This window comes from Eulemur rufifrons, chromosome 2, assembly GCF_041146395.1.
Source record: "Eulemur rufifrons isolate Redbay chromosome 2, OSU_ERuf_1, whole genome shotgun sequence".
Taxonomy (NCBI): domain Eukaryota; kingdom Metazoa; phylum Chordata; class Mammalia; order Primates; family Lemuridae; genus Eulemur; species Eulemur rufifrons.
The window spans coordinates 84,855,173-84,881,662 of NC_090984.1; the positions used below are offsets into that span (position 1 = coordinate 84,855,173).

At 36.0% G+C, this 26,490-nt stretch overlaps 1 protein-coding gene across 1 annotated transcript; it reads left to right on the forward strand.

The window, feature by feature from the left end:
- The first annotated feature begins 314 nt into the window (after nucleotides 1-314).
- On the forward strand, nucleotides 315-26,357 carry CGRRF1 (cell growth regulator with ring finger domain 1). The gene is made up of 6 exons (XM_069464955.1): nucleotides 315-471; nucleotides 9,899-10,038; nucleotides 15,780-15,957; nucleotides 16,098-16,245; nucleotides 22,776-22,883; nucleotides 23,107-26,357. The coding sequence occupies exons 1-6, from the start codon at nucleotides 368-370 to the stop codon at nucleotides 23,425-23,427; spliced, it is 999 nt and encodes a 332-aa protein (XP_069321056.1). The 5' UTR covers nucleotides 315-367; the 3' UTR covers nucleotides 23,428-26,357.
- Nucleotides 26,358-26,490: the final 133 nt, after the last annotated feature.

The window sequence follows — 26,490 nt, forward strand, 5'->3', positions numbered from 1 at the left end:
CCCCGATATCTGTTTAGAATTTGTCGGCAGAAGACAACGACCATCGGATCAGACTACCAGAGAAGACGCTCGCTAGGTACCAATCCCGGGCGCGTAGAGGGCGGTGCGAGTTGGGCCCCGCCCCTCGGTTAAGCCAATAGCTCGAGACGGGAGCGCGAGGGGCGTGGCGGGCCTTGCAGGCGTCGCCGTGATTGGCACGCAGGTTCTTGCTTCCCGCAAGGCTGCTCCTACGTCTAGCTTATGAGAACCTCGGGCGAATGAAGACGTACAAAGTTTGTCCGCTCCGGGGCACCGTAGTGGCTTTTACCCTGGCCGGCGGGGCTGGGCCAGGCGGCTGGAGCCGGGCTCAACTCGGAGGGAGACCCCGATGGCTGCGGTGTTTCTGGTAACGCTTTATGAATACTCGCCGCTTTTTTACATTGCGGTGGTCTTTACCTGCTTCATCGTGACCACCGGCCTGGTACTGGGATGGTAAGTGTCCCAGGGCTAGGGGCAAGGAACGGAGGAGTGGACAGCGGGGAGTGGGGTCTGCGGCGAGCAGCAGGGGTCCTGCGGGGTTGGGACGCCTGAGGCCGTGGGGGATTCGGTCCCCCCCAACCGCCGGTGCCTAGGGCTCCCACTTTCTCTGAGAGGAAAACAAGGTAGGCACTGCACTTGCGTCACTGCCCCTGCATCACCGTCTTGTCCCTGTCGCTGCGGGCATCTGGGGTGGTTCAGGATTGGGGTATTTTACCCAGCTTTGTTTCTAGGCGATAAAGCAGCCAGGAAGGGCCTGATCGTGTTGCTGGGATAAAGTGCTTGTCCCGCGGGCTTCTGTCCCGGATTTGGGCCTACTGTGTGCCCAAGGTGAATGAGTCACCTGTGGTACAGTGCACAGACATGGACAATAAACGAGCTTAAGTGTTGTATTTCTGACTTGAACTGAGCCCTTGACCTCAGATCTTTCAGCGCAACTTATAACTGAACTCTGTTACCGTTTGAGAAGTTAACGATTTCTGTACGTTTTCCACACCTTTTGAAATAACATTTAGACGATAGAATTACAAAATCACAATTTTGTATTTCAAAGAGACCTAAGAAATAAGTTACACTAAGAGGTAGAGGCCGTATACCTATTGGAGACAAAGAGAATGGACTGTTAGATAACTCCTGAGCAATTCTAGCCTAGTGGTTCTACAATTTCTCTCTTGAAGAGATGCCATTGTATCATGTTTAGACAAGCCTTATAAATAGGGCCAATTGAAACCATGTTTCTAGTTCACAGCAGTTTTTCTAGGCTGCAGCCTCCAAAGTCCCTTTGAGAAGATTGTATTAATAGTTCCAAATGGATCAAACAGTAGTTCTAAGTGGATAACAGTCATGACCTGAAGAGGTCAGAGAGGACTTCATTGAGGAGAGAAACATGAGCTGGATTTTGGAGAATGAATATTTTGAAAAATAAATGGAGTCGACCCTGTACAATAGGGAAGAAAAGGCATTTCAGAGAACAGCATGAGCAGAGGGGCAGAGGACAATATGTTAGTGAATAAAGCAGGCTGTGTAAAACAAGTTGAAAAATACCCTTTGATCACATGTATGTGATTAAAGAAAGGATACAGGCCCTTGTCAGTTTCTGAAACTATATGCCATCTTTAGGGACTGACCAAAGTTTTAACATTTCCACACTGTCCCCCACCCTGCCAGAAATAGAGCATAAAATTCCATGTATTTGGGTGTGGGAAGATGAAGACTAGACTTACACAGTTTGTTATTCTTGACCTATCAGATTTTATTGCTGTTATTCATTTCAAGAAAGTTTGTAACTGGAATCAGGAAGGTGTTGCCCAAGTGAGAAAAGCAGCTGTAACACAGGGTTTTTAAATGAGCTGGTGTCAGCCTAGCTCACAGCAGTGTTATCCTCTTAAACATAATTTTCTTCGACCAAGAAAAATAGTAACTAGTTGCTAATTGCATTATATGCTTAAATTTTTGTTTTAAATAGGCCAACTAATTAGATATCGTAGATACCTATATTTAGTATTGGGGATAGGAAAATGAGTGAAATCCATATTGATAATGATGCTGGCATCTGTGGGTGAAGGGTAGTCAGGAGCTTCATGTTTGTAGTGGTTAAGAGACAGATTTTGGAGTCAGACAGACCTAGGTTCAAATCTAGGCTCTGCCAGGTTTAAGACTTGATTTAAAAATTTAATAATTGCCTTATCACTCCATTGAAGTATGACTTTTACAAGGGTAGAAGCCCAGATAATTGTAGAACTTTTGGAAGTCTGGGCTAAGCGTTGCTGAGGTCACAGGACCATGTAAATGTTAGTCACTTCCATTCTGATTTAGGCCTAAGCAGTCACCTTGAGCCTAACCTAACCATTCTCTCCATCTGAGTTAGCCTTGCCTGTGTAGATAAACTTTTTACTATGTTTATTTGCAAAATTAAGCCAAGGTCACAGATTTATTGACTAGAAATGATGAAAACTTGGATACCATATGGATCTCATAAAAACATCTATTAGTACCCCAGCCAAAAGGTAAACTAGTTAATCCACCATGCTTTTCACCCTTGTCATTTTTTTCTTTTTTTTTTTTTTTTGAGACAGTCTTGCTCTGTTGCCTGGGCTAGAGTGCCGCGGTGTCAGCCTAGCTCACAGCAACCTCAAACTCCTGGGTTCAAGCAACCCTCCTGCCTTAGCCTCCCGAGCAGCTGGGACTACAGTCATGTGCTACCATGCCCGGCTAATTTTTTTCTACATATATTTTTAGCTGTCCAGATCATTTCTTTCTATTTTTAGTAGAGATGGGGGTCTTGCTCTTGCTCGGGCTGGTCTCAAACTCCTAACCTCGAGCGATCGTCCTGCCTTGGCCTCCCAGAGTGCTAGGATTATAGGCGTGAGCCACTGCGCCTGGCCATTTTTTTTTAACCTCCCAAAATTTAATCCCTAATGTCAGCTGTTTTCTCTGTCATGGTTCTTTCTTCAGTACTACTCTGAGTTTTTTCCCATTGCTTCTTTCCACCGTTCTCTGTGTCTACCTAAAATGTGTGGGAGCAGAGAAAGAACAGGAGCATCTGATTACTGAAATCCCAATAGCAATAGCAAAGCATCATGCATCTAGAAGTGTGGTATTTCTCTTTATGTGGTGTTTTCGGTAGCTCCTGCCAGGCACTGTGCAGAAAGGATTCCAGAAGATTATTCACATCCTTTAGCAGTTTAAAATAATCGAGGATCCTGACTCAGTAGCTACTCCCGGCCTCCTCTTGACTGTAGGTTATTAAACTGTTGACCTTGACTTCATACCACCCTTTTGTGAATCTGGGGCAGCACTCTAAACCACAGTTCTCCTTTGCTAGCTGGCTGCCTATCTGGCTTTGCCAACAAGGGAGGGAAACTGAAAAGCTGAAAGAGGATAAAGGGACTTGCTGCTTCCTGTTGATTCCTTTTCTCATCTGTCCTGCCACAGTAGTGCCTCACTGTAGCAGGAACAGTTGGTCCCACTTGTTCCGGTTTATGCTTTGCCACTCTGCTAGAACCAGCCTTATGCACCCCCTTAAAGATACCAGCATCCTTTCCTCAGATCTGAATGCCAGCTCCATTGGGTCCCTCTTACAAATTTCTAAACTGTAGAATTCTCTTTATTCTCTTTTCTGCGTTCCCTTGTCCTAGGAGTGATAGCTGCTTCCTGCTGTTACTGTTTCTTTGGTACTCAATGTCCTCTTTTTGCCTTTTCAGTTCTTCAACATCTCATTAACACTTTTTTAAATATTAAATTCTCTCTGTTAAAATAGCTGCTGTGGTTTCAGTCTCCTGACTGGACCCTTATTGATAAAGAAATTGTTACTAAGAATGGGATCCTGAGGGAAAAACCCTCCAAGATAGCATTTGGGGATTGATTTGGTAATTTCTTCAGCTCCTTGCTGATGGGAGATAAGATTCTAGTAATCCACGGCATATAATATCACAGTTAATCAAATTACTACTTTTGGTTGATTGTGATAAAATGATTTCTGAAGCAAGTGTTTTGGTAGACCACGTGGCTAAAAAGTACTTGACTATTATGGCAGTAATGATGAACACAAGGATTGAGGGAGGGGTAAAATGGTTGCTTCTGAGTTCACTGGAGCACTAGCAGTAAGAAGATGACAAACTCAGGTCTTTAAACTCTTAGATCAATCAAGTGTTAGAGAATCAGAAAGCTTCCATGGCTCTAAAGCACTTTATTTTGTGTAGCACAGAGCCAGCCTTGCTCAAAATAGAATAGTTTTCATTGTGCTGGTAATAGAATTACAAAGTCTTATCAGTGTCTCCTTTAGAATATTAATTAGAAAAAAGTGGAACCCTGAGACTTGAACTGGGGACATCTAGATACACGTGGACAAAGCTGAGAATCTTGAAACCCCACTCACTCTGAGCCTCCCTCATTGATAGAAACCACTTGCCTGCTTTCCACATGTGCAAAAACTGGCCTTCCCTTGCTTGAAGATCCTGTAATAACCTCACCTGGGGCAGCTGCTTTGCAAAGGAATATCCATACTTAAGACCTACTTCTATTACCTTTTTACCAGGAGGCCCAGATCTCTGCATGCTCCATCGTGTAGGGACAAAATAAGACCTGATTGGAAATAGTCTATCCTCTAAAAGAATTGCTAAATTTTTCTATTCATATCCATGGAATCCTAGGGAATTTGTGTGAGAATGGATTGTAAGTTTGTTAAACCAAAGGATAGAATGTTAACACTAGGTCAGATCAAATTTATTGAACTGGGTACCTTCAAAAGAAATTCTGGATCTATAGTGTTAACTTATACTTGTTCGGTTGACTGAAACTTGGACTCAGTGGTGACCTATGTTTAATAATACAGATGTTTCCTGCTTTTAAATTTCCCTATAAGTACTACTTTATCAGCACCCACACATTTTGATATGTCTTCATTTTTATTCAGTTCATAATTTGAAAAAATTCCTCTGTGATTTTTTTCTTGATCTCTGTGTTATTTAGAAGTTTGTTATTTAGTTTCCAAATGCTTGGGAATTTTTAAGATATCTCTGTTATTGATGTATAATTTGATTCTATTGTGGTCAAAGAACATAATTTTTATGATTTGACTTGTAAATTTATTGAGACTTGTTTTATAGCCCAGAATATGATCTCTTTTTGGTAAATGTCCTACTGCACTTAAAAAGAATATATAATTTGCTGTTGTTGGGTGAAATGTTCTATAAGTGCCAATTAAGTCAAATCAGTTGATAGTGTTTTTCAAGTCTTTGATATCCTTACTGCTTTTCTGTGTATTGGTGCTACCAATTATTGAGGTGATGGGGCGTATTAGAATTTGTTACTGTAATTATGGATTTGTTTATTTCTCTTTGCAGTTATATCAGTTTTTGCTTTATATTTTCAAGTTCTGTTAATGGTACATAAACATTTAGGATTATTTTTTGTGTGTGACAAATTTGCCCTTGTATCACTATGAAATGTTCTTCTTTATTCTTGATAATAGTCTTTGCTCTGAGATCTATTTTGTCTGGTATTAATATAGCATCCAGCTTTCTTTTGATTAGTGTTAGCAGCTATATCTTTTTCCATCTTTTTATGTGTAGCATATTTTTGTCTTTATGTGTGTATGCACACACACGCGTGCACACACACGCACACTTTTTTTTTTAGATAGAGTCTCACTATGTTGCCTAGACTAGAGTGAAGTGGAATCATCATAGCTTACTACAATCTCAAACTCCTGGCCTCAGGTGATCCTCCTGCCTCAGTCTCCCAAGTAGCTGCAACTACAGGCACGCATCCCCATGCCTGGCTTAATTTTTCTATTTTTTGTAGACATGGGGTCTTGCTCTTGCTCAGGCATGATCTTAAACTCTTGGCCTTAAGGAATCCTCCTGCCTTGGCCTCCCAAAGTGCTAGGATTACAGGTGTGAGCCACCATGCCTGGTGTCTTTATATTTAAAGTGGGTTTCTTATAGCACCATATACTTGGTTCTTATGTTTTTATCCAATTCGATAATTTTTGCCTTTTAATTGGGAAGTTTAGATCATTTACATTTAATGTGATTATTGATATGGTTGGATTTAAATCCACCATCTTGCTGTCTGTTTTCTATTTGCCCTATCTGTTCTTTGTTCAGCCCTAATTTGCATTAAATAATTTATGTGATTCCATTTTATTTTTTTTGCTGGTTTATGAGCAATGATTTTGTTTCAGTGATTGTTTTAGGGTTTGTAGTATACTTCTAACTTATCACTGTCTACCTTCAACTAATATTTTAAAGAGATGTAAGAAAAGGATTATATTCCCCCACATAGTTACCACTTCAGTGCTATTCATTGTATCAATCCATGTTCCCATTTATTATAATTTCCTTCTTCCCAAAAGACTTCCTTTAGTATTTGTTGTTGTACAAGTCTGTTGTTGATGAATTCTTTTAGATTTTGTTATATTTGAAAAAGTCTTTATTTTGCTTTTGAAAAATATAGAATTCTAGATTTTTTTTCAATTTTTTTTTTTCCTTTTAGTCCTTTAAAGATGTTCTGGCTTTCATTACTTACGATAAGAAAGCTACTGTCACTCTTTGTTCTCAGTATGTAGTGTATCTTTTTTCTTTGGCTACTTTTAGGATTTTTCTGTTTATTTCTGGTTTTAAGAAATTTGATTATTATGTGCCTTAGCATAATTGTCTTTGTTTCACTGAGATTCTTGGATCTGTAGGTTTATAGTTTTTAAGATTTTTGAGGAAGTTTTTGGCCATTAGGTGTTCAAATGCTTTATCTGTCCTCTGCCCCTCCTCTGCCAACTGCAATTACGTGTGCAGACTTCAGTTACGTGACTGCTTGAAGTTGTCCCTTGGCTTACTGATGTTTATTTTTGTTCAATCTTTTCTTCCTCTTGGTGTTTCATTTTGAGTGCTTTCTATCATGTTGTCCTCAAGTTTACTAATCTTTTTTTTTTTTTTTTTACAATATCTAATCTGCTGTTAATCCCATCCAGTGTTTTTTTTTTTTTTTTTTTAATCTAAAACATTGTATTTTTCATGTCTAGAAATTGATTTGGGCCTTTTTTATATTCTCCATGCTTCTATATAATATGCTCAGTCTTTCTTTCTTAAATACATGGAATATAGTTGTAACAACTATTTTGATGTCCTTGTATACTGACCCTATTATCTGTATCATTTCTGAATCTATTTCTATAGATTAATTTCCTCAGTATGGGTGATATTTTCCTGCTTCTTTACATGCCTGTAAATTTTTTTTTTTTGGATGCTATATATTGTGAATTTTACCTTATTGGGTGCTGGGTATTTTTGTATTCCTATAAATATTCTTGAGCCTTGTTCTGGGTCACAGTTAAGTTACTTGGAAACAGTTTGATCTGTTAGGGTCTTGCTTTTCAGCTTCATTAGGCGGGACCACAGCAGCATTATCCAACTGTTTTATAAGGCCGGGCGTGGTGGCTCACGCCTGTAATCCTAGCACTCTGGGAGGCCGAGGAGGGAGGATTGCTCGAGGTCAGGAGTTCGAGACCAGCCTGAGCAAGAGCGAGACCCCCATCTCTATTAAAAATAGAAAGAAATTATCTGGGCAACTAAAAATATGTATAGAAAAAAAATTAGCTGGGTATGGTGGCACATGCCTGTAGTCCCAGCTACTCGGAAGGCTGAGGCAGTAGGATTGCTTGAGCTTAGGAGTTTGAGGTTGCTGTGAGCTAGGCTGACACCACGGCACTCTAGGCCAGGCAACTGAGTGAGACTCTGTCTCAAAAAAAAAAAATAAATAAATAAATAAAATAAAGTGAATTTTTATTCCATTTGTTAATTTTATTGGCTTCCTCTTCAGTATTAGATTTATTTGTGTGTTTTGGAATTTTAGTTTGCAACCTAAATTTTAGTAGATTTTTTTTCTTTTATTCTTTTCCTTTGTCCTCATCCTGCCTATTTAGCCATTTTATAATTATCTACACCGAGATTCCTAGACCCCAGTCTAGAACCAGGTCTTATAATGTTGGTTCTGTGCTGTATCGTTATTGGCCTAACCTAGCTCATGGTTTCGATTTGTGAACCTGACTCTGGCCTTTGTCTGGAGTGGACAACCTATGTTGATCTCCTTACTAGGTGAAGATTTACTTGCCACTGCATGCTATCAGATTCGGAACTCATCAAACCATGGCATCAGCCTTGCTCATTACTTTGTGTTTCTTTCCCTTCTTAGATCCATAAAGGTATTTGTGTTTAAACCCAGCTATGTCTCTTTTTTTCTAACATTATAACAATTTTCAAACATACAAAATATTGAAAAAAATTATACAGTGAACACACATTTGCCCATCACTTAGATTCTACCATCAACATTTTATTATAATTTCTTTTTTAAGAACCAGTGAAATGGAGATTCTTTTTTTTAAGAACCAGCGAAATGGAGGTATAATTTCTTTATTATATATCTGTCCATTCATCTGTCATTCTATCCACCCATCAGTCTATCTTTTGTGATGCACCTCAGAGTAAGTTGTACTCTTCACCCATAAGTACTAAAGCATTGCATATTATTGGCTAGAGTTCAGTGTTTGTTTTTGTTTATATTTCTTTTTTCTTTTGAAGTAATGTTTACATATAATACAGAAGCAACCATTGTTCTCTTTTATATTTCTACCATAGATTAGTTTTGCCTGCTCTAGAATTTTATATTAGGGAATCGTACAGCACGTACTCTTGTGTAAGGCTTCTTTTGTACAACACGATGTTTTTGAAATTTATCCATGTGGTTGTCGCAATAAGTTTTTCATTTTTAGTGCTGAATACTACTATTCCTTAGTTAAATATATTACAGTTTGTTTGCTGGTTTCAGTGAGGTCTTTTTGAGTTCTCTTTTTATCTATTACTGCTATGTGTTTAGAGAGAAGGGAGCACATCAAAGTATGACCCTTACTGGGCCATCTTAAACTGAAGTCGCCTGGTTTAACTGGTGTGTACTAACTCAGGTTATTTATTTAAATTGAGTAAACTTAGGTGGGGTTTTTTTTTCTGTTACCTATTTGTCCCAGAAGCTGGTTTTTAATTGTACTAGGAATTGAGTTTAGTCCCATTCATTTTCCTATTAAGTCTGTTGAATGCACATTGTCAGAATTTATATTTTTACATGAAATTTAAAAGTAGAAAATATATTATGTAAATGAGGGGCTATATTTGGTGTTTTAAAAGTTCTCTTGTCCCGTACATCATATCATATAGTCTGCATATTGAATATATTTTCACATTTAAAAAAAATTCAATAATTCCATCTTGTTTTTGCTGTTATATTAAGTATAATTTATCTATAATCACTATACTCCTTTGTTGTTATCAGTAATATTAACAATAGAACTCTTTGTTTTCAAGAGTATGCTGATTCAGCCAACTAAAAAATATATAGTCCTTCCTCAGTGTCTGGGAGGGGATTGATTTCAGGACCCCTGCCTATATCTAAATCCGAAAGTACTAAAGTCCCTTATATAAAATGATGTGGTATTTGCATATAACCTATACACATTCTCATATATACTTTAAATCATCTCTAGATTATTTATACCTAATATGATGTAAATGCTATATAAATAGTTGTTATACTACATATTTTTTAATTGTATTATTTTTATTGTTTTTTTTCCCCTGAATATTTTCAATCCACAGTTGGTTGAATCATAGATGTGGAACCCACGGATACAGAGGGCCAACTGTATTGCAGTTCTGTGGGATCTCTAAGCTCCCTTAATTCTAGATTAATTCTGTAAAATAATGTAAATTGAGTAAGTTAACCTTATTCTGACATTTATGTTGGAAGGAATAGCTAATGAAGCACAACATACTTTATATATAAAGTTTCAAATTTGTTAAAATGTTTTATTTTATTTTTACCTTTTTTTCAGGTTTGGTTGGGATGTTCCAGTAATTCTAAGAAATTCAGAAGAGACCCAGTTCAGCAGAAGAGTTTTCAAAAAGCAAATGAGACAAGTCAAGAATCCTTTTGGCTTAGAGATCACTAATCCATCTTCAGCTTCAATTACAAGTTGGTGGCTATTTTCCAAAGATTTTCTCTCAGTGTATACCCCCTTTTTAGCCCTTTTATTTTCTTTCTCTGTTGCCTTCCCCTTCATTAGACTTTTAACAAACATTTATTGAGCATCTATTTTATCCCATGGACCGGACTGTATACTGCAGATACAAAGATTAAGAATTTACAAACTTTGGAATTTATCCTAAGGAATTTATCAAGTAGTAAACAGAAGCAGATATGTATACAAAGCGGAATGAAGTTTTACAGGTGTTAATGAGAGAAGTATTTTAAGACTATGCCATTTTCATTGGTCTTCAGTAAAGTAAGAAGTTTTGTGTTATGTCTAAATACAATTAATGTAAGGTTGCTAACCTTTGGAAGAACAACTGTCTTTTAATCTGAAATTATGGTATTTTGGTATAAACTATTTTGATATAAAATGTTATTTTTGTAGATGATAGTAACAGATGACAGCTGTTTGTTTCTGTACTTAACTTGGAAAAATAAATTGCTGGACCATCTAGGAACCACTGGAGTGAATTATAAAGAAAGAAATGGTAAAATTTGTTAAGGTGAAGAGGCATAATCAGGAAAGGCTTTATATGCTGAGTCTCTCTTATTTATTTATTTATTTATTTATTTTTCTTTTCCTCCTTCTTTGCTTTTTTTTTTTTTTTTTTGAGTAGAGTCTTAATAAATAGGTGTTTACCTCTTGGGTTTGGGGGAAGTTCTAGGTAGAGGGAGAAGCACTGAAATAGGTGAGAAACAGAGTAAAACATTAGAGAAACAATAAGTGGTTTGTTATGGATAACAGGTAGAGTGGGACAGGTAGGAGAGAAGAGTGTAGGAAGACTCAGGTTCTTCCTATGGGTCCTCCCTAGACAGATCCTGTTACCCCGATAAGGAGAGCAGGAGGAACAGCAGGTTTTGGAAGAAAGGCAACAAATTGTTTTGAACTTTTCGACTTTGAAATGCTTTTGTGACAGGTACAGAGTATAGAGAGGCAGTTCTAGATATAGTTCTTTAGCTCTTCAGAGATTTTTGGGCTGAGACCCCGTCACCTTTTATGCTTGCTCACCTTTCCGGTATCTTAAAAACAAACCAAATCTTTCTCAGCTTTTTATCTTATTCTAACTACTCCCCTATTTCTCTTCTTCCGTTCACAGCCAGCTTCTTAAAAGCTGTTTGCATTTGCCTTCTCCTCTTTGCCTGCTTCCCTTTTACTTCTCAGGGCAGCGTAGTCTGACTTTTCCCTGTATCTCTGCTGAAATGGCTTTCTCCAAGGTCACTAATTACCACTTTTGCCCTGCACCTTTGACCACTAACAGTCGTCAAATCCAGTGGGAGCCTTTCAGGCCCAAGTTAATGCTCTCTGCAGTATTTTAGAGTTGACCAGTCCTTCCTTCTCAACCTCCTGCTCCCTTGGCTTCTGTAGACCATTTTTGTCCACTCATCCTTCCTGCCTTTAACTTCCAGAATCTAATCACTTGTCAAAAATCAGTTTGCTTAGTCAATATGGATCATCAAACTTAAGTAAATCTTGATTTATAGGGAAAAAGTAAAAAATTTCTTGTTCTTCCTCCTTAGCTGTAAATACTATTACCCTATGAATTGATGGAAACTAGGACCTTTTTCCCCCCAGTGGCGGATAAGGGTTCATTCTGACATTTTTCACTTCAGAAAACCAAATTTTAAGACATGACACAGAGAAAACTGATTTGTTTAGAAGATGATAGGTTGTGTATGTCTGATTAAAGTATACAGAGTAGTGGTGGTTCAGTGACCTCCCACCTCTGTGGCTGTGGGCTTGAACCTGCTACAATGTCACATCTGGGTCCTGAGCAGAACTGTCAATAAAAAAAAAACCTACCAGAACAAGGCCATCATTCCTGCAGTACAGTTCCACAGGCCTGGAAATACAATGAAAAAGTACGAGAAGAGCCGATACATTGTGAGTAAAACACAGGGCGCTTCTGAGTTAGAAAGTGTGAGGAGATCCCTCAGTCTGCTTTTCAGGCAGAAAGAGTTACAAATAGAGCCAGCCCTACAAATGTTTGAAGCAAATGAAAATATAGCCAATAAGTAGACCTCTTAGCTATGCCTGCACACTAGGTGCTAACCAATGGTAGCATTATTCAAGTACATGAAAAATTTTTTAGATGTGTAGACTTAACAACATGATTGCTGAAATAATTTTTAAAATACCAATGTTTGCCATTCATTATGTGTCTTCTGTGGTGAAATATGAAGGATTTTGGTATGAGTTGTACTCAGCAGAATAAATTTGATTTGTTTAAACTGTGGAAAGTTGGGTGTCATTAAAGGTGTCTACACAGAACATTGAAATAATACTGTGACAATACTTTTGACATTTTTAAGGTTATTTCATTTGATGTGTAGATGGTTTTAAAAATCCAGGTTTTGTTTGTTTGTTTACCACTGTACCCACAGTGCCTGATATATGTTAGGGGGAGAAGGGGAACATCTGGAAACCTGATTTAACTTGCAAATAAACCAGAACATCACTTTTAGTCTTAGTCATTTAGTTCTGTTTACCAGTGATAGGCTGTTGGGGTTTTTTTTGTTGTTATGTAATGATATTATATTTGGATTTGTGTTTCCATGTCCTCAATATACAGGCTTTAATGAAATTGAAAGTCTGTACTCAGTGTATATTAGTTGGGTTGAATTGATTTGATTAGGAATTTCTGCTGTCCTTTTGTAAATAGCTTCCTTGCTTCCTTTACTGCAGCTTATTCACCCAGGTAAGAGCTAACATAAAGCAAGAGAGTGAGGCAAAAAAAACATACATGGGATTTTTGAAGGAGTTTGTGAACCTCCATTCCCTACAACCTCAAACTTTCATCTTCCAGTACTCCAGCTTGGTTATCCTCATGCAGGGTCTCCTTTTATATTTATTTATATTTAATATATTTAATTAATTATATTTTTAATTATATATATTATATATATTTAATTATATATAACATATAATAATATATAATATATATAATTTATATTTATAAATAATTTATATTTATATATTATATATAATAAATTAAATATATACATATTTAATTATATATATATTTAATATATTACTTCTTCTCTCACAGGGGTTCTTCCTCAAGAAGGTTTGTGGTTTTTCTGCCTCCATTGTGTCTCCTCTTTTTTAGTGACTCAACACATTTGGCTATAGTCCTTATTTTCTTCAATTCTTTGCAAGGCTGTCTCTTAAACTCTGCCTTATTTGCCTGTTATAGCTAGTCTGGGTAAGGTCAGGTTGAGAAAAGTCACACTCATGCTGCTTCACTTAATTTTTATTCTGAATTTTCTGATTTACAGCTATGCCCCAATTCTTTTAATGCTATTGATCTAAGATGGTTTTGTGTGTGCACTGAATTTTGGAAGATAAAAAAATATAAAAGTGGAAACTGTCTTTGCAAAAAATTGTGAAAAAGTAAAAAAAATAGTTTTGCATAGGAGTACTTGAACTATTATCAGATAGTGTAAATCAGTACATTCTCTTCTAAGTGTATGGAAGGGATAAGTTTATGAACGATTGTAGAGAGTAGAATTTTATAGATTCTATAGTTCTAATTAATTTCAGAGATATTATTTTAAAGTCTGACTAATATCCAATTGTCAGTAGTCTCTGACACTCTCCCCCTTTTAGTTAACTATACATTAATCTCTGGAACTCTGATTCTTTTTACAAAGCAAATAAACTGGGTAGTTTTTTTTTTTTTTTCTTTTTTTTAATAGACTTTATTTTTTAGTGCAGTTTTAGGTTCACAGCAAAATTGAATGGAAAGTACAGAGATTTCCCATATGTTCTATAAGCTATAAGTTGAATTTTTCTTTTTTTAAAGGGCTTATTCTTCTATTGTTCCTTTTTAATGTAAACATACACATATATGTATGAGTATCCTCTCTTGACGTAAACAGTAGCATATGTATTTACTTTTCTCCACCTTGCTTTTTTTTCATTTAGCAGTATATTCTGAAGATCATTTTATGATAGTACAGAGATTCTGATATGCCTCAATTTGTTTTTGATAGCTGCTTAGTACTTTATTGTACAGTACCATATTTTATTCACTTAATCCTCTATTGATGGATATTTGGGTTGATTCCAGCATTTTGGTATGATAACTAGTGCTACAATGAATAGCCTCCTACATACATCTTTTCACATTTTTGCCAGTAATACAATAATATTAAGTAATCATTTTCTGGGTCTTTTTTTCCCTACTTTTTTCCGTATGAGTTTTCTGTTTTTTCCTTTCCTATCTATCTCCCACTTTTTTTTCCTGCCTTATGTTGTATGGATGTGTAGTGACATATAGAGAAAAATATATGTGATTTTATATATGCATGTGTGTATGTATATGTATTAATGGAGTTCTTCAGCCATTTAATAGCTAATAGAATTTTCCATCCTTGAATTAATATCTGATTATTGGAGTCATATAAAAATTTGAAATCAAATTTTGCTCTGATTACCTATGCAAAGTTCCTACTAATTAAATTTTTTTCTTAGATATGATTAGAAATGGCTTCATGTCACTGCTACTGTACATACAATTAAATACTGAGAAGAAAAGTGAAAAACTCAATCAATTTTTGGTATCTTGTGGAACCAGCCAACTTTTGGTATCTTATACTCGTATATCTCTTTCCAACACATACTCTTGATCACATTTTTAAAAATAGGTAATATATCAATCAAAATTCCTATTAGCAAGCAACAGAAACAACTTCAGTAAAAGAATATTGGATAGCTTACAGAAGTGCTGGTAGGTTTGAAGAGCCAGAATCAGAGACCAAGGCTGTTCAGCTAGGAACAATGACCCCAACTGTGCCCTTTTGGTCTAGTCAGTACACCAGTGCCAAAGAGTACTAAATGTTATAGTTTGCACTGCCAGCGGTTTGAGACTGGATATCACTACCCTTGAACATGATATTGCTACAAATGCCACGTTTGGGGAAAAAGTCACATAGGTGGCACATAGTAAGTCCTATGTAAGAGTTAAATAATAAAACTATATAATTTTTATGTTTACTCAATTTATCCACTTAGATCTACTCAAATTATAATATCTTTTCTTATGTTGAAAGCAAATGAATGAGTATATCACTGTTAAACCCTCCATGTTTTAGAATCCCCACTCTTTCCTCAGGATATTTTGCATATTACGTGGGACATTAACTTTGTGCCAAGACTGTATATTAATGTTGTCAATGTATATATTAATATTAGTAAAGCTCAATTTCTTTTTAATATTTTTCTAACTGTAGTGATCATCTTGAAGAGCCCATAGGATGTGTGTATCCACTTTTGGAGACAGTTTCTATTCGGCTGTACTCTTTCTCGTAGTTAGAATTATGTACACTATAAGAGTGGTAGCTTATCAATAGTGAACTGTATTTTAGTTTTTAAAATTTATACGAGAATTGTCTTGGAATTACCAAAAAAGAAAATTAAATTGGTGATTTCCAAGCTTAAATGTATAAATAGTAAGAAAGAGTTTATAGATAGCACTCAAAAATTGTGTAGACACTGAGGTCTTTATATCTCTTGTTATAGAGGCCAGTTTTTTCATTTACAGATGCTTACCCTTTAATGAGTCCTTTTAACTGCCATCAGCCTGGCCAGCATCCAAAAGGAAGTGTTTGGTACTTACTCTGTATAATTGTATTAGAAGTTACATTAGGTAATTTTCATTCTCTGTCTCCTTTGTCTTTTGCAGCTGGCATAACCTTGACAACAGATTGCCTTGAAGATAGCCTCCTTACGTGCTACTGGGGTTGCAGTGTTCAAAAATTATATGAAGCTCTGCAGAAGCATGTTTATTGCTTCAGAATAAGCACTCCTCAAGCATTAGAAGATGCTCTGTATAGTGAATATCTCCATCAATATCAGTATTTGTATCCTTTTATCTGATATACCCATTAGCACATGAATGTTAGACTTTTTATGGTTAAAGTGTTGCTAAGTTATGGATAACTTTTGGTATATTTTTGTTCTTTTGGTTATAGTAGCAATTTACCTTTACATTTTCAAAAAGTATTAAAAAGGATAGCAAAGAAGAAATATATTGCCAATTACCAAGAGATACTAAAATTGAAGATTTTGGTACAGTGCCCAGATCTCGCTATCCATTGGTAGTGCTTTTGACCTTAGCTGATGAGGATGACCGAGAAATTTATGATATTGTAAGTAATTGAAAATTCTGAAAGCATTACCTTTAAGTGATTTGGATGGTAGTTCTTAATTATTTGGTGAAATGGAAAAGGTTGTATTTTAATTTCTGAGGATATACATTTGGCCTAGACATATTTTTCTTGAAAAATGACTATATAGGATATATACCTGTATGATTTTTATACATATAACCACACCTTCAGAGTATGACTTATTTTTTGCCTATAGGTCACAAGAATATGACTTTAGAAAATAAAAGATATAGTTGAATTAAGTTAATTTCATCATTCCATATTCTGTCATGTCTGCGATGTAGAAAAAGTCTGTTATGAAGCATGTTTTTTCTTAACATTTTTAGCACAGAATAAATAAGCAGTTAGCCATTCTTTTTTTTCTTTTTGTATGCTTATAGTCACCTTGTTTCTGTCATGCCCCTGCTGCACCTATATCTTATGTCTGGTCCCTGTGTTTTCAGTAATTACAATTTTCTTTTCTCATTATATACCAATTATTTCTTTAGTCTGGTAGTTTATTCCTATTAGGAAGATAAAAGCATCTTAGAAATCTAAGAGGTCCAGAGCCTTGACAATCCTCTAAGTATGACAGAAACTTATACATGAAATAAACTTTTGGGGAAATAGTGCTTGCTATGGATATATTCATCAACAGAGATATGGTAGCATTTTTTCTGATACTTTGTGATATACAAGGTATATTCACTAACTTATTTTTTTTCTTCCAACAACCTAATGTGTTATGACAGGACAAATATTCTCCTTGTATAAACTGAAACAGAGTAAAAAAAAAAATCCTGGTTATTTAGGTAGTGAGAAATGGAACCAGGGCTTGACTCCGAACGTTTTTTTTAAAACAGGAGTATCTCCCTGAAACTAGCATACATTGAGCTTTGCAAGGTGCAGTCTCTTATTGAGAAATGTAGAGCCTGTTCATTTGCCTCTAATTTTTTTTTTTTTTTTAAATATTATCAAACAGAAGTTCCATTGAACTGAAGTTAGATTGTTTTTTCCAAGTCATGGGGAGCTGGGGGGAGGAAAATGGGGACATATAGGTCAAGGGAGACAAAGTTGCAGATATGTAAGTCAGACAGGTCTAGAAATCTAAAGTACAACATGAGGACTATGGGTAATAATATTGTGTTGCATTCAGAATTTTTGCTAAAAGAGTAGGTTTTAGATGTTCTTGCCACAAAAAAAGTGGGGGTCACTACATGAGGTGATGGATATGTTAATTTGCTTGACTGTAGTAACCATTTCACTATGTATATGTATGTCAAAATATTATGTTGTACACCTTAAATATATACAATAAAAATATAAAAAAAATAAGAGTCATATCAACAATAGTGTATTTCCAGAACCTAGCACAGTGCCTGGAACACAATAGGTATTCAATAAAGGTTTGGTAAGTAAAAAAAAAAAATAAAAATAAAAAAGTAACAACAAGTCATAGCAAGCAATGTTAGTGAGCCGCATAGAGCTCGCCAGTGAAACTGCCTACTTGCACATGCAGGAGGTAGTGTGTATGAGAGAGCTGCTGGTGTTCTCCCTCCCTTCTTTCCTTCTCAGTGGAAGGTAAAATGAGACCTGTTAAGCTGGTGTTTCATATTTCCAGCTGCTTTGTTCTTGACCCTGCTTACCTGGTCCAGGAAACCTTTCTCTCCACACTGTGTCCCCCATCTCTTCTAAATTCCTTGGGTTCTGTTCTCGAGAACTACCTTTTCCTTTTGTTCAAAATAAAAGGATCATATCACGGTCATTTTCCCTCCCAGCTTCCCAGTTTGTTTCCTTTTCCCTTTACTGACGGTGCTCTCTCTCTACTTCAGGTGCTCAGGGTCATCTTTGTTTCCAACTTTCTTCCTCCATCAAAACAGGGAAGGATTTTGTGTATGTGTGTGTGGTGAAATATATGTACATAAAGTTTACCATTTTAACCATTTTTTTAAGTGTCCAGTTCAGTGGCCTGGTAAACAGAGATGGATTTGCTGTCAGGTCCCTGATCAAACTGGAGTGAAGACTGTGTGGCCCAGCTGTAGTTGTGCAAGGCTCACCCCAGCTGGGGAGCCTGAGTGTCTGGTTGCCAAGGGTTAACAGCCATTTTTTCTTTCTTTATGTATGTCTCCCTGTCTGGGTCCTTTTGTGTGTCTTTTATTCTTACCTGCACTCTCTCTCCCCTTTTTCTTGTTAATCCTTGCTTCTCTTGTCTCTTATCTCTCAGTTTGGGGCTAATTTTGGAATGATATTTGTATTAACATTCTCTGTTTATAATTTTAAAAGCAAATAGAACACTTCATATTTCTTTTGTCATTGGTGGCTTTTCTATCTGGGGGTCAGGGACTCTAAATATAAAAAAAATTAAATTTCCATTCCTATTGTAACAGCAAAGAATTACATGTAGGTAGTATAGTTAGGAACCAGTTTGCTGTTTTAGGTTGCAAAAAGAAAGTAGGAATTATTATTACAAGATTTTGAGTTTAAATTTTTTTGTTTTTAATTTAATTACATTAGTGTGGTGTTTTTCTTGTATTATTTAAATAACACTTTTGTGGCAGGAAAACAATTAGAAAATCTAGATAAGCCAAAAGGAGAAAAGTATAATCACCTGTATTCTGTTATCCAGAGATAACCACTGTGAACATTTGTCTGTATCTTTCCAGTTGTTTATATATATAGTTTTTTTAAAAAAAGGATCAAATTGTATATAACTATTTTATAAACTTCTTTCATTTAATAGTATATTTGAACATTTTTTCCATATCAAGTATATACCTACAACTACATGTATATTTATAACTAGCATGAGAATAGCTTCAGGGGCTTTTAATATTCAATCAAATGACACTTTTGTTAGTATGAGGTGATAACATTACTATCTTCTACCAATCCTATCATTTTGCTTAGTATTAAAAGCTTCTGATGCCATTACTGAATTAATAAATCTTTATAAACTTGTAAAGAATATTGTGTTTTTATAACCATAGTAGCATTTTAAAACTTTATTTGTACATAATTTCAAAAAGTTGCAAAAATAAAAAAGTGAAAGAACAAGTCCAGGCACGGTGGCTCATGCCTGTAATTCTAGCCCTCTGGAAGGCTGAGGCGAGAGGATCGCTCGAGGTCAGGAGTTCGAGACCAGCCTGAGCAAGAGCAAGACCCCGTCTCTACTAAAAATAGAAAGAAATTATCTGGACAACTAAAAAAATATATATAGAAAAAAAATTAGCCGGGCATGGTGGCACATGCCTGTAGTCCCAGCTACTCGGGAGGATGAGGCAGTAGGATTGCGTGAGCTTAGGAGATTGAGGTTGTTGTGAGCTAGGCTGATGCCACAGCACTCACTCTAGCCCAGGCAACAGAGTGAGACTCTGTCTCAAAAAAAAAACAAAACACCCATATGTCCTTTACCCAAATCACCTATTGTTAACATTTCTTCCATTTGTATTATTTGCCCATATATATACACACATATATATTATCATGTATATTTTTATATATTCTTTTTATTTCAGCATATTATGGGGGTACAAAAGTTTAGGTTATGTATATTGCCCTTGCCTCCCCCCCCAATCAGAGCTTCAAGCATGTCCATCCCCTAGACGGTGCGCATCACACTCATTATGTATGTATACACCCATCCCCTACTCTCCTCCCCCACATCTGCCCGACACCCGATTAATGTTATTCCTAAATGTGCTCTTAGGTGATATCATATATATTTTAAATGATTGATTTGAATGTAAGTTGTATACGTGATGATTCTTTACCCTAAATACTTGTGTGTATCTCCTAATGATATTAGGAGGATATTTTCTTATATAACCAGAGTATAGTTACCAATTTTATAAATTTAACATTGATATAATATTTTAGCCAATCTATTACCTATATTCTAATTTGTCAGTTCATCTAACAGTGTTCTTCACAACATGTTTTCCTCTCCAGTACAAGTTCTAGTCTAGAGTCAGATTTTGTATTTGTCATCTATCTTAAGCCTCTCTTATTTTATTTATTTATTTATTTTTTATTTGTTTATTTATTTTTGAGACAGAGTCTCACTCTGTCACCTGGGCTAGAGTGCTGGAGTGTCAGCCTAGCTCACAGCAACCTCAAACTCCTGGGCTCAAGCGATCCTCCTGCCTTAGCCTCTCAAGTAGCTGGAACTGCAGGCACATGCCACCATGCCTGGCTCATTTTTTTCTATTTTTAGTAGAGATAGGGTCTCACTCTTGCTCAGGCTGGTCTCGAACTCCTAACCTCAAATGATCCTCCTGCCTCGGCCTCCCAGAGTGCTAGTTTAGCCTCCTTTAATCTGGAACATTTCCACAGCCTTTCTTTGTCTTTTATAGCATTAGCATTTTTGAAGAATACAGTTACATACACATACCCTTTGGGTAAAATAGAACAGTCTCATTTTGTTTGATGTTTTCTCATGGTCAGATCACATTTATGCATTTGCAGCTAGTGAACTGCATGGGTGATGACGTGCTTTTCAGGGCACCACCTCTAGAAGCATGCAGTGTTCTTTTCTCTTATCGGTGATGTTAATTTTGATTTCTCAGTTAAGGTGCTATCTAATTTCTTCACTGTTCTAGTTTTTCTCTCTCTTGGTCTGTGGAGAGGCACTTTAAGACCATGACATATTTTATTCTTGCCATGATGGTTGCAGAATGATTATTTTCCAGCTCCAGCACTCCCTACAGTCAATCCTCGGCATTCTACAACAAGCAACAGACTTCCTTCTCTCCCATTTGTTTATTTGTCTGTTATCTCCATGGCTTCATGAATTTTTTCCCCCACAGTGACTTATAATTCATTACTGAATTTAATTATTTTGGTGCTCAAACTGCCCTCTCCCTGCTTCCTGCCAAGACTGAGGATTTATAGCCAAACTGTGTCCATAAATTACTTGGATTTGTTCTCTCAAAAGTCGGAAAACCATATAAAGTGATATACTCAGTTCTTATCTTCTAAATCTCTTCCACTCCATTCCCACACACCCCAATCCTTATAGATTTGGTAGATTAACCAAAGTCATTGTTTTCTGGTTTATCCTCCCTGTGTTTCTTATTTCTCTTTTTTTTCTTACATGAAAGGTAGCATACCATCTATGCTATACATGTCCTTTAGTACTTTGTTTTTTTCACTTCATAGTATCTCCTGGAAATCAGATCAGTTCACATAGATGGTCCTGACATTTTTTCTCACAGTTACATAGCACTCCACCGTGTGCATGGTGTGCATGTACCGTGGTTATTTGGCCAGTCTCCTATGGTTGGACCTTCAGGTAGTTTCTAGTATTCTATAGTAACAAGTAATCTTGCACTGAATAACCTGTGCATATGTGTCTTAATATCACTGGGGTTGTATGGTTGAAGGGTAAATGCATGTTGTTTTGTTAGATAAAGCCAAATTCCCCTCCACTGGAATTGTACCTTTTTAAAAAAATTTTTTTCCCACGTACAGTCTATGTGGGAGTGTATCTCCATAGAGTGTATTCACAAGCTTTTTAATTTTTTTCAATCGAATGAGTGAGAAACAGTGCAGTTTTAATTAAACATCTCTTAATATGGTTAGGGGACATGTTTATATCTTTTTGTGAATTATTCATATCTTGCCCATTTTTCTGTAGGATGTTGGTCATTTTTTAGTTTTTAAAAGTGCTTCATGAATTAGGGATACTAACCCTTAATCTGTGATATATGTTGTGAATATTTTATTCCAGTTTGTTATGTATTTTGACTTCTATTACGGTACTTTCTTGGCATGCAGGTTTTTAATTTTTATATCATCAAATGTATCAAATTTATCTGCCTCTACGTTTTGAGTCATAAAGTCTTCCCTCCACTGAGACTGAAAAGGAACTTACCCATTTTCTTATAGTGTTAATATAGTTTTACTTTTTACATTTAGATCTTTTAGGCTTTTGGAGTTTATTCTTATGTATGGGCTGAGCAATGCTTGTAATGTTATATTTTTCCAAAATAGCTATCCAGTTGTCCCAATACTGTTTATTAAAAAGACTCTCTTTGTCCAGTGATTTGAGATGACACCTTTATCATATTTGCATACATAATTAGATCTATTTCTGGACTGTTGATTCTGTTCCCTCCATCTGTTCATGTACTAGTACCCACACTGTTTTGGTTTTAGAGGCTTTATAGTATGTTTCAATATCTGACTGGTCTAATCCCAATCATAGCTCTCTTTTTTCAATATTTTCCTAGCTATTCTTACATGTTTATTTTTATATATGAGAATTTTAGAGTCAATGCATGTAGCTCTATAAAAAAGCTCATTGGTATTTTGATTTGTATCATTAAATTTATAAATTTGAGTACAATTAAAATAACTCTGCCACAACTATGTCAGTAACTGGTTCTTCTACAGTGACTGCGATTTATAAAGATTACTGATAAATTTTATAATTAATCAGCCTCTTATTTTTATTTGAGAAGCATTTTTCACATATTTGTGAAATAATATAAGGAGGTTAAGTACTGACCAGTGTTCAATTTTTATTTTAGATTTCCATGATATCAGTCATTCATATTCCTGATAAGACTTACAAACTTTCCTGCAGAATATTATATCAGTATTTACTCTTGGCTCAAGGTCAATTTCATGATCTTAAGGTAAGTTGTTCTTTGTAGTCTTTGTCTCTTTTGTTTACAGAGTTTCAAAGAATGGCCATTTATGAGGATATAATTATATTTTTCAGTTAGTAATTACAGAAGTTAACTATTCTTTGCAGTTAGATTTGCTAGCTCATAAATTTTGAACAGCTCTTGTGACACCCAGATTTAAGGAGTAATTGTTATTTATAATAATCTTTAAACTTGTTTCTTTGATTTTCAGCAACTTTTCATGTCTGCAAATAATAATTCCACTCTCTCCAGCAATTCCTCTCTAGAAGAAAAAAACGCAAACAGAAGTTTGTTGGAAAAGGCAGGACTATCTGAAAGTGAAGTGGAGCCGTCTGAAGAGAACAGCAAGGACTGTGTTGTTTGCCAGAACGGGACTGTGAACTGGGTGCTCTTGCCGTGCAGACACACATGCTTGTGTGATGGCTGTGTCAAGTATTTTCAGCAGTGCCCAATGTGCAGGCAATTTGTGCAGGAATCTTTTGCACTTTGCAGTCAAAAAGAGCAAGACAAAGACAAACCAAAAACTCTTTGAAGATGTTGTTACAACTGAAAAGTCCACTTTCTACTAAAGATGCAGAAGTTTGTATTCTTAGAATTAATCATAGCATGGAATCTACAGTATTGACCATCACTGAAAATTCTACTTTAGCTTCGTATTTGTACAGTACATGAATGATGAAATTCATTATTCCTTTCTGCTTACCATGATGAATACTGGAATACCATCTGTGTTAATACATAAAAATTCATTCAACTCTTGAGAAGAAAGTAAACATTTGGCCTTTTATCAGCTAGAAGACTTCCTATGTTGTTGATTAGAAAAATCATTCTAGAAGGCAATCCATCTAAAATTGAGGAGGTAAAAGTCTTAAGATTACTAAATGTTTTCCCTTTGGTGTAATCTGGAGTGCAATTAGGAAAAAACATAATTCTTCTTAAAGTAATTATATGTTCCCCAGTTTACAAAGAAGTTGGAAAAGGCTTCTTTAAATCCTTTCCTGAAATCAGTTTTTATAAATAGCCATCTGTTTGGTTTCCAATTTCCCTTATCATCTCATCATAGATATATAAATACAAGTCTTAATTTTTATATATAGCTTCTTAAATCATAAGTACCAGGTACAATTCTTGACTGTTCTCAGTGTATCATAAATTAAAATGGTACTCATATATAGGAGGCAAATATATAAAACTTGAATAATAAAATTTTTTGATAATTAAATTTATCAGATGAATCACCCAATGTGATTAGATTAGCAGGATATGCTCTACTGGATCACCAGGTCTGTGGAACTCTTAATGCCTTACCTTAGATTTCCTCCTGCACAGTGAATCTATCTAAAACTGGAGGGGTTTGGAGCTAGAAAAATCACTAAAAGAAATATTTTTTCTAGCGTACTTTTATTCCAAATCCAGTATCCTGAATAGTAAATTATTTTGTTTATCCATTGTTATATACTTGTAAGAATTGAGGAACTTGATAGGCAAAAAAGCCCCATCCCCTGCTCTTTCCAAGATGACTAAGAAGCAAAAGGCAAATCAGAGCTTCCTGTGTCTTCAGTGACAATGACCTTCAACTCACCAAGAAGGCAGATCATGACACATACACTGTGACATTCAGGGAGATTTTCAAGCCTTTTTTGTCCTATTTGTATTAAGAATAATGCCTTACCTTTGTATTAGTGATTTTATATAATGTCATTTCATTCTAGTCAGATATAGCACTCTCAAGAAGACATTATTCTCCATTTTCTAACCCAAATCAAACCTTCATCTACATTCACTTGCTATGTAATAAATATTTTCTAGGGGCCAGATACTTTTTGAGAGACTAGGTTACAAAGAATCAGGCCAAGTTCCTGACCTCAAAGTATTTGCCTAAAAGGAACATTGATAGCTCATTAGAAATATCCCCACCTCTGAAGTTCCTAAAGCTCTGATGTTGGAAGCAGGGTGGTCAAAAGCTGCAGTCCCTGCTGCAGTTAACTAGCAATGTAATGACTGATCTTGAAAACCTGCTTTCTAGTGTAAATTGGGGGAATACATAGACCATTTAGGCCATCCTGCCTCCCTTTATAGATCTGTTTGTACCTAAACTGTCCTGGACACATAGTTTTTCTTCAGAGGCAAATTCCATCAACCGTTCAATCTTATTCCATTTTTCATAAATTTTTTTGTAGTAAAATGTACATACCTAAAATTTACCATTTTAACCATTTTTAAGTATAAAATTCAGTGACTTAAGTACATTCACATTGTTGTGCAATATTCACCAGTATCTATCTCCAGTATTTTTTCATTATCCCCAACTGAAACTCCATACCCGTTAAATAATAATTCCATTCTCCCTCCCCTGGCCTCGGGCACCCACCATTTTACTTTGTGTCTCTATGAATTTGACTATTCTAGGTACCTCATATAAGTGAAATCATGCAGTATGTGTCCTTTTGTTTCTGGCTTGTTTCACTTAGTATTTTTTTAAGGTTCATCTGTGTCGTAGCTTATTTCAGAATTTCATTCCTTTTAAGGCTAAATAATATTCCACTGTATGAAAATGCCACATTTTGTTCATTCATCCATCATTTTTCATGATTTGCCTTTAGTTCTTCTTGCTGCAGCTAAAGTAATTGATTTTTCTGCCCTCAGTGGTAATATGAAGAATTTGGTAGGTTGTTAAGTAAAAAAACAAGCACACTGACTCCTAGAGGCTTGTGTCGGGATTTGCCAGTAGCTGTGAATAGTGACATTTTGTGAGAACATCTATAAATGCATTTGATTTCAATGGATTATTAGAAAAAAAATATTTTCTATATATAGATTAGTTGCTACTTTCCAAAAGTAGCAACTTTTGGAAGCAGGACTACATCTAAGCAGACCTGACGGGTGAGTATATGCTACGTACTCCTCCTCTTTCAGTGACCCTCTCTTCCCAGCTTAGTGGAGTCCACTACAAAGCCTTGTAGTTTAGTTGCATCCAGGCCTTCGGCACTGCTCAGTAATCCTTAACTTTTTTTCCTAATGGACTCCCTACTGAACTCCAATAGCTATTCCAAACCTCTTCCACTCTTCTCAAGTTCTGTGTCCCACTGCTGTTTTATCACTCTCGGCAAAGAACCTTCAAGATGGAGTATGGCAACTGATGAGTGGATTAAGAAAATGTAGTGTATTGTATACCACGGAGTACTACTCAGCAATAAAAAAGAATGAAATAAAGTCAAAGTAACTTGGGAACAGAAAAATAAATGCCACATGTTCTCACTTATAAGTGGGAGCTAAACTATGGCTACACAAGGACACACAGATTGGTGTGATGGACATTGGAGACTCGTAAGGGGGGAGGGGGAGAGAGTGAGGCATGAAAAATTACCTATGGGTACAATGTACACTACTTGGGTGATGGTTACACCAAAAGCCCAGACTCCACCACTACACAATATATACATGTAATGGAATTCAACTTGTACCCCCTAAATCTATTAAAATAAAAAAAAAGGAAAAACAAAGACGTAGTTTGGTGTGGAAGTCATGATGATGGACCCTGAAGTCAGATGTCTTGGGTTTCTTTTCTAGCTCTGCCAGTAAATAGCTAGTCATG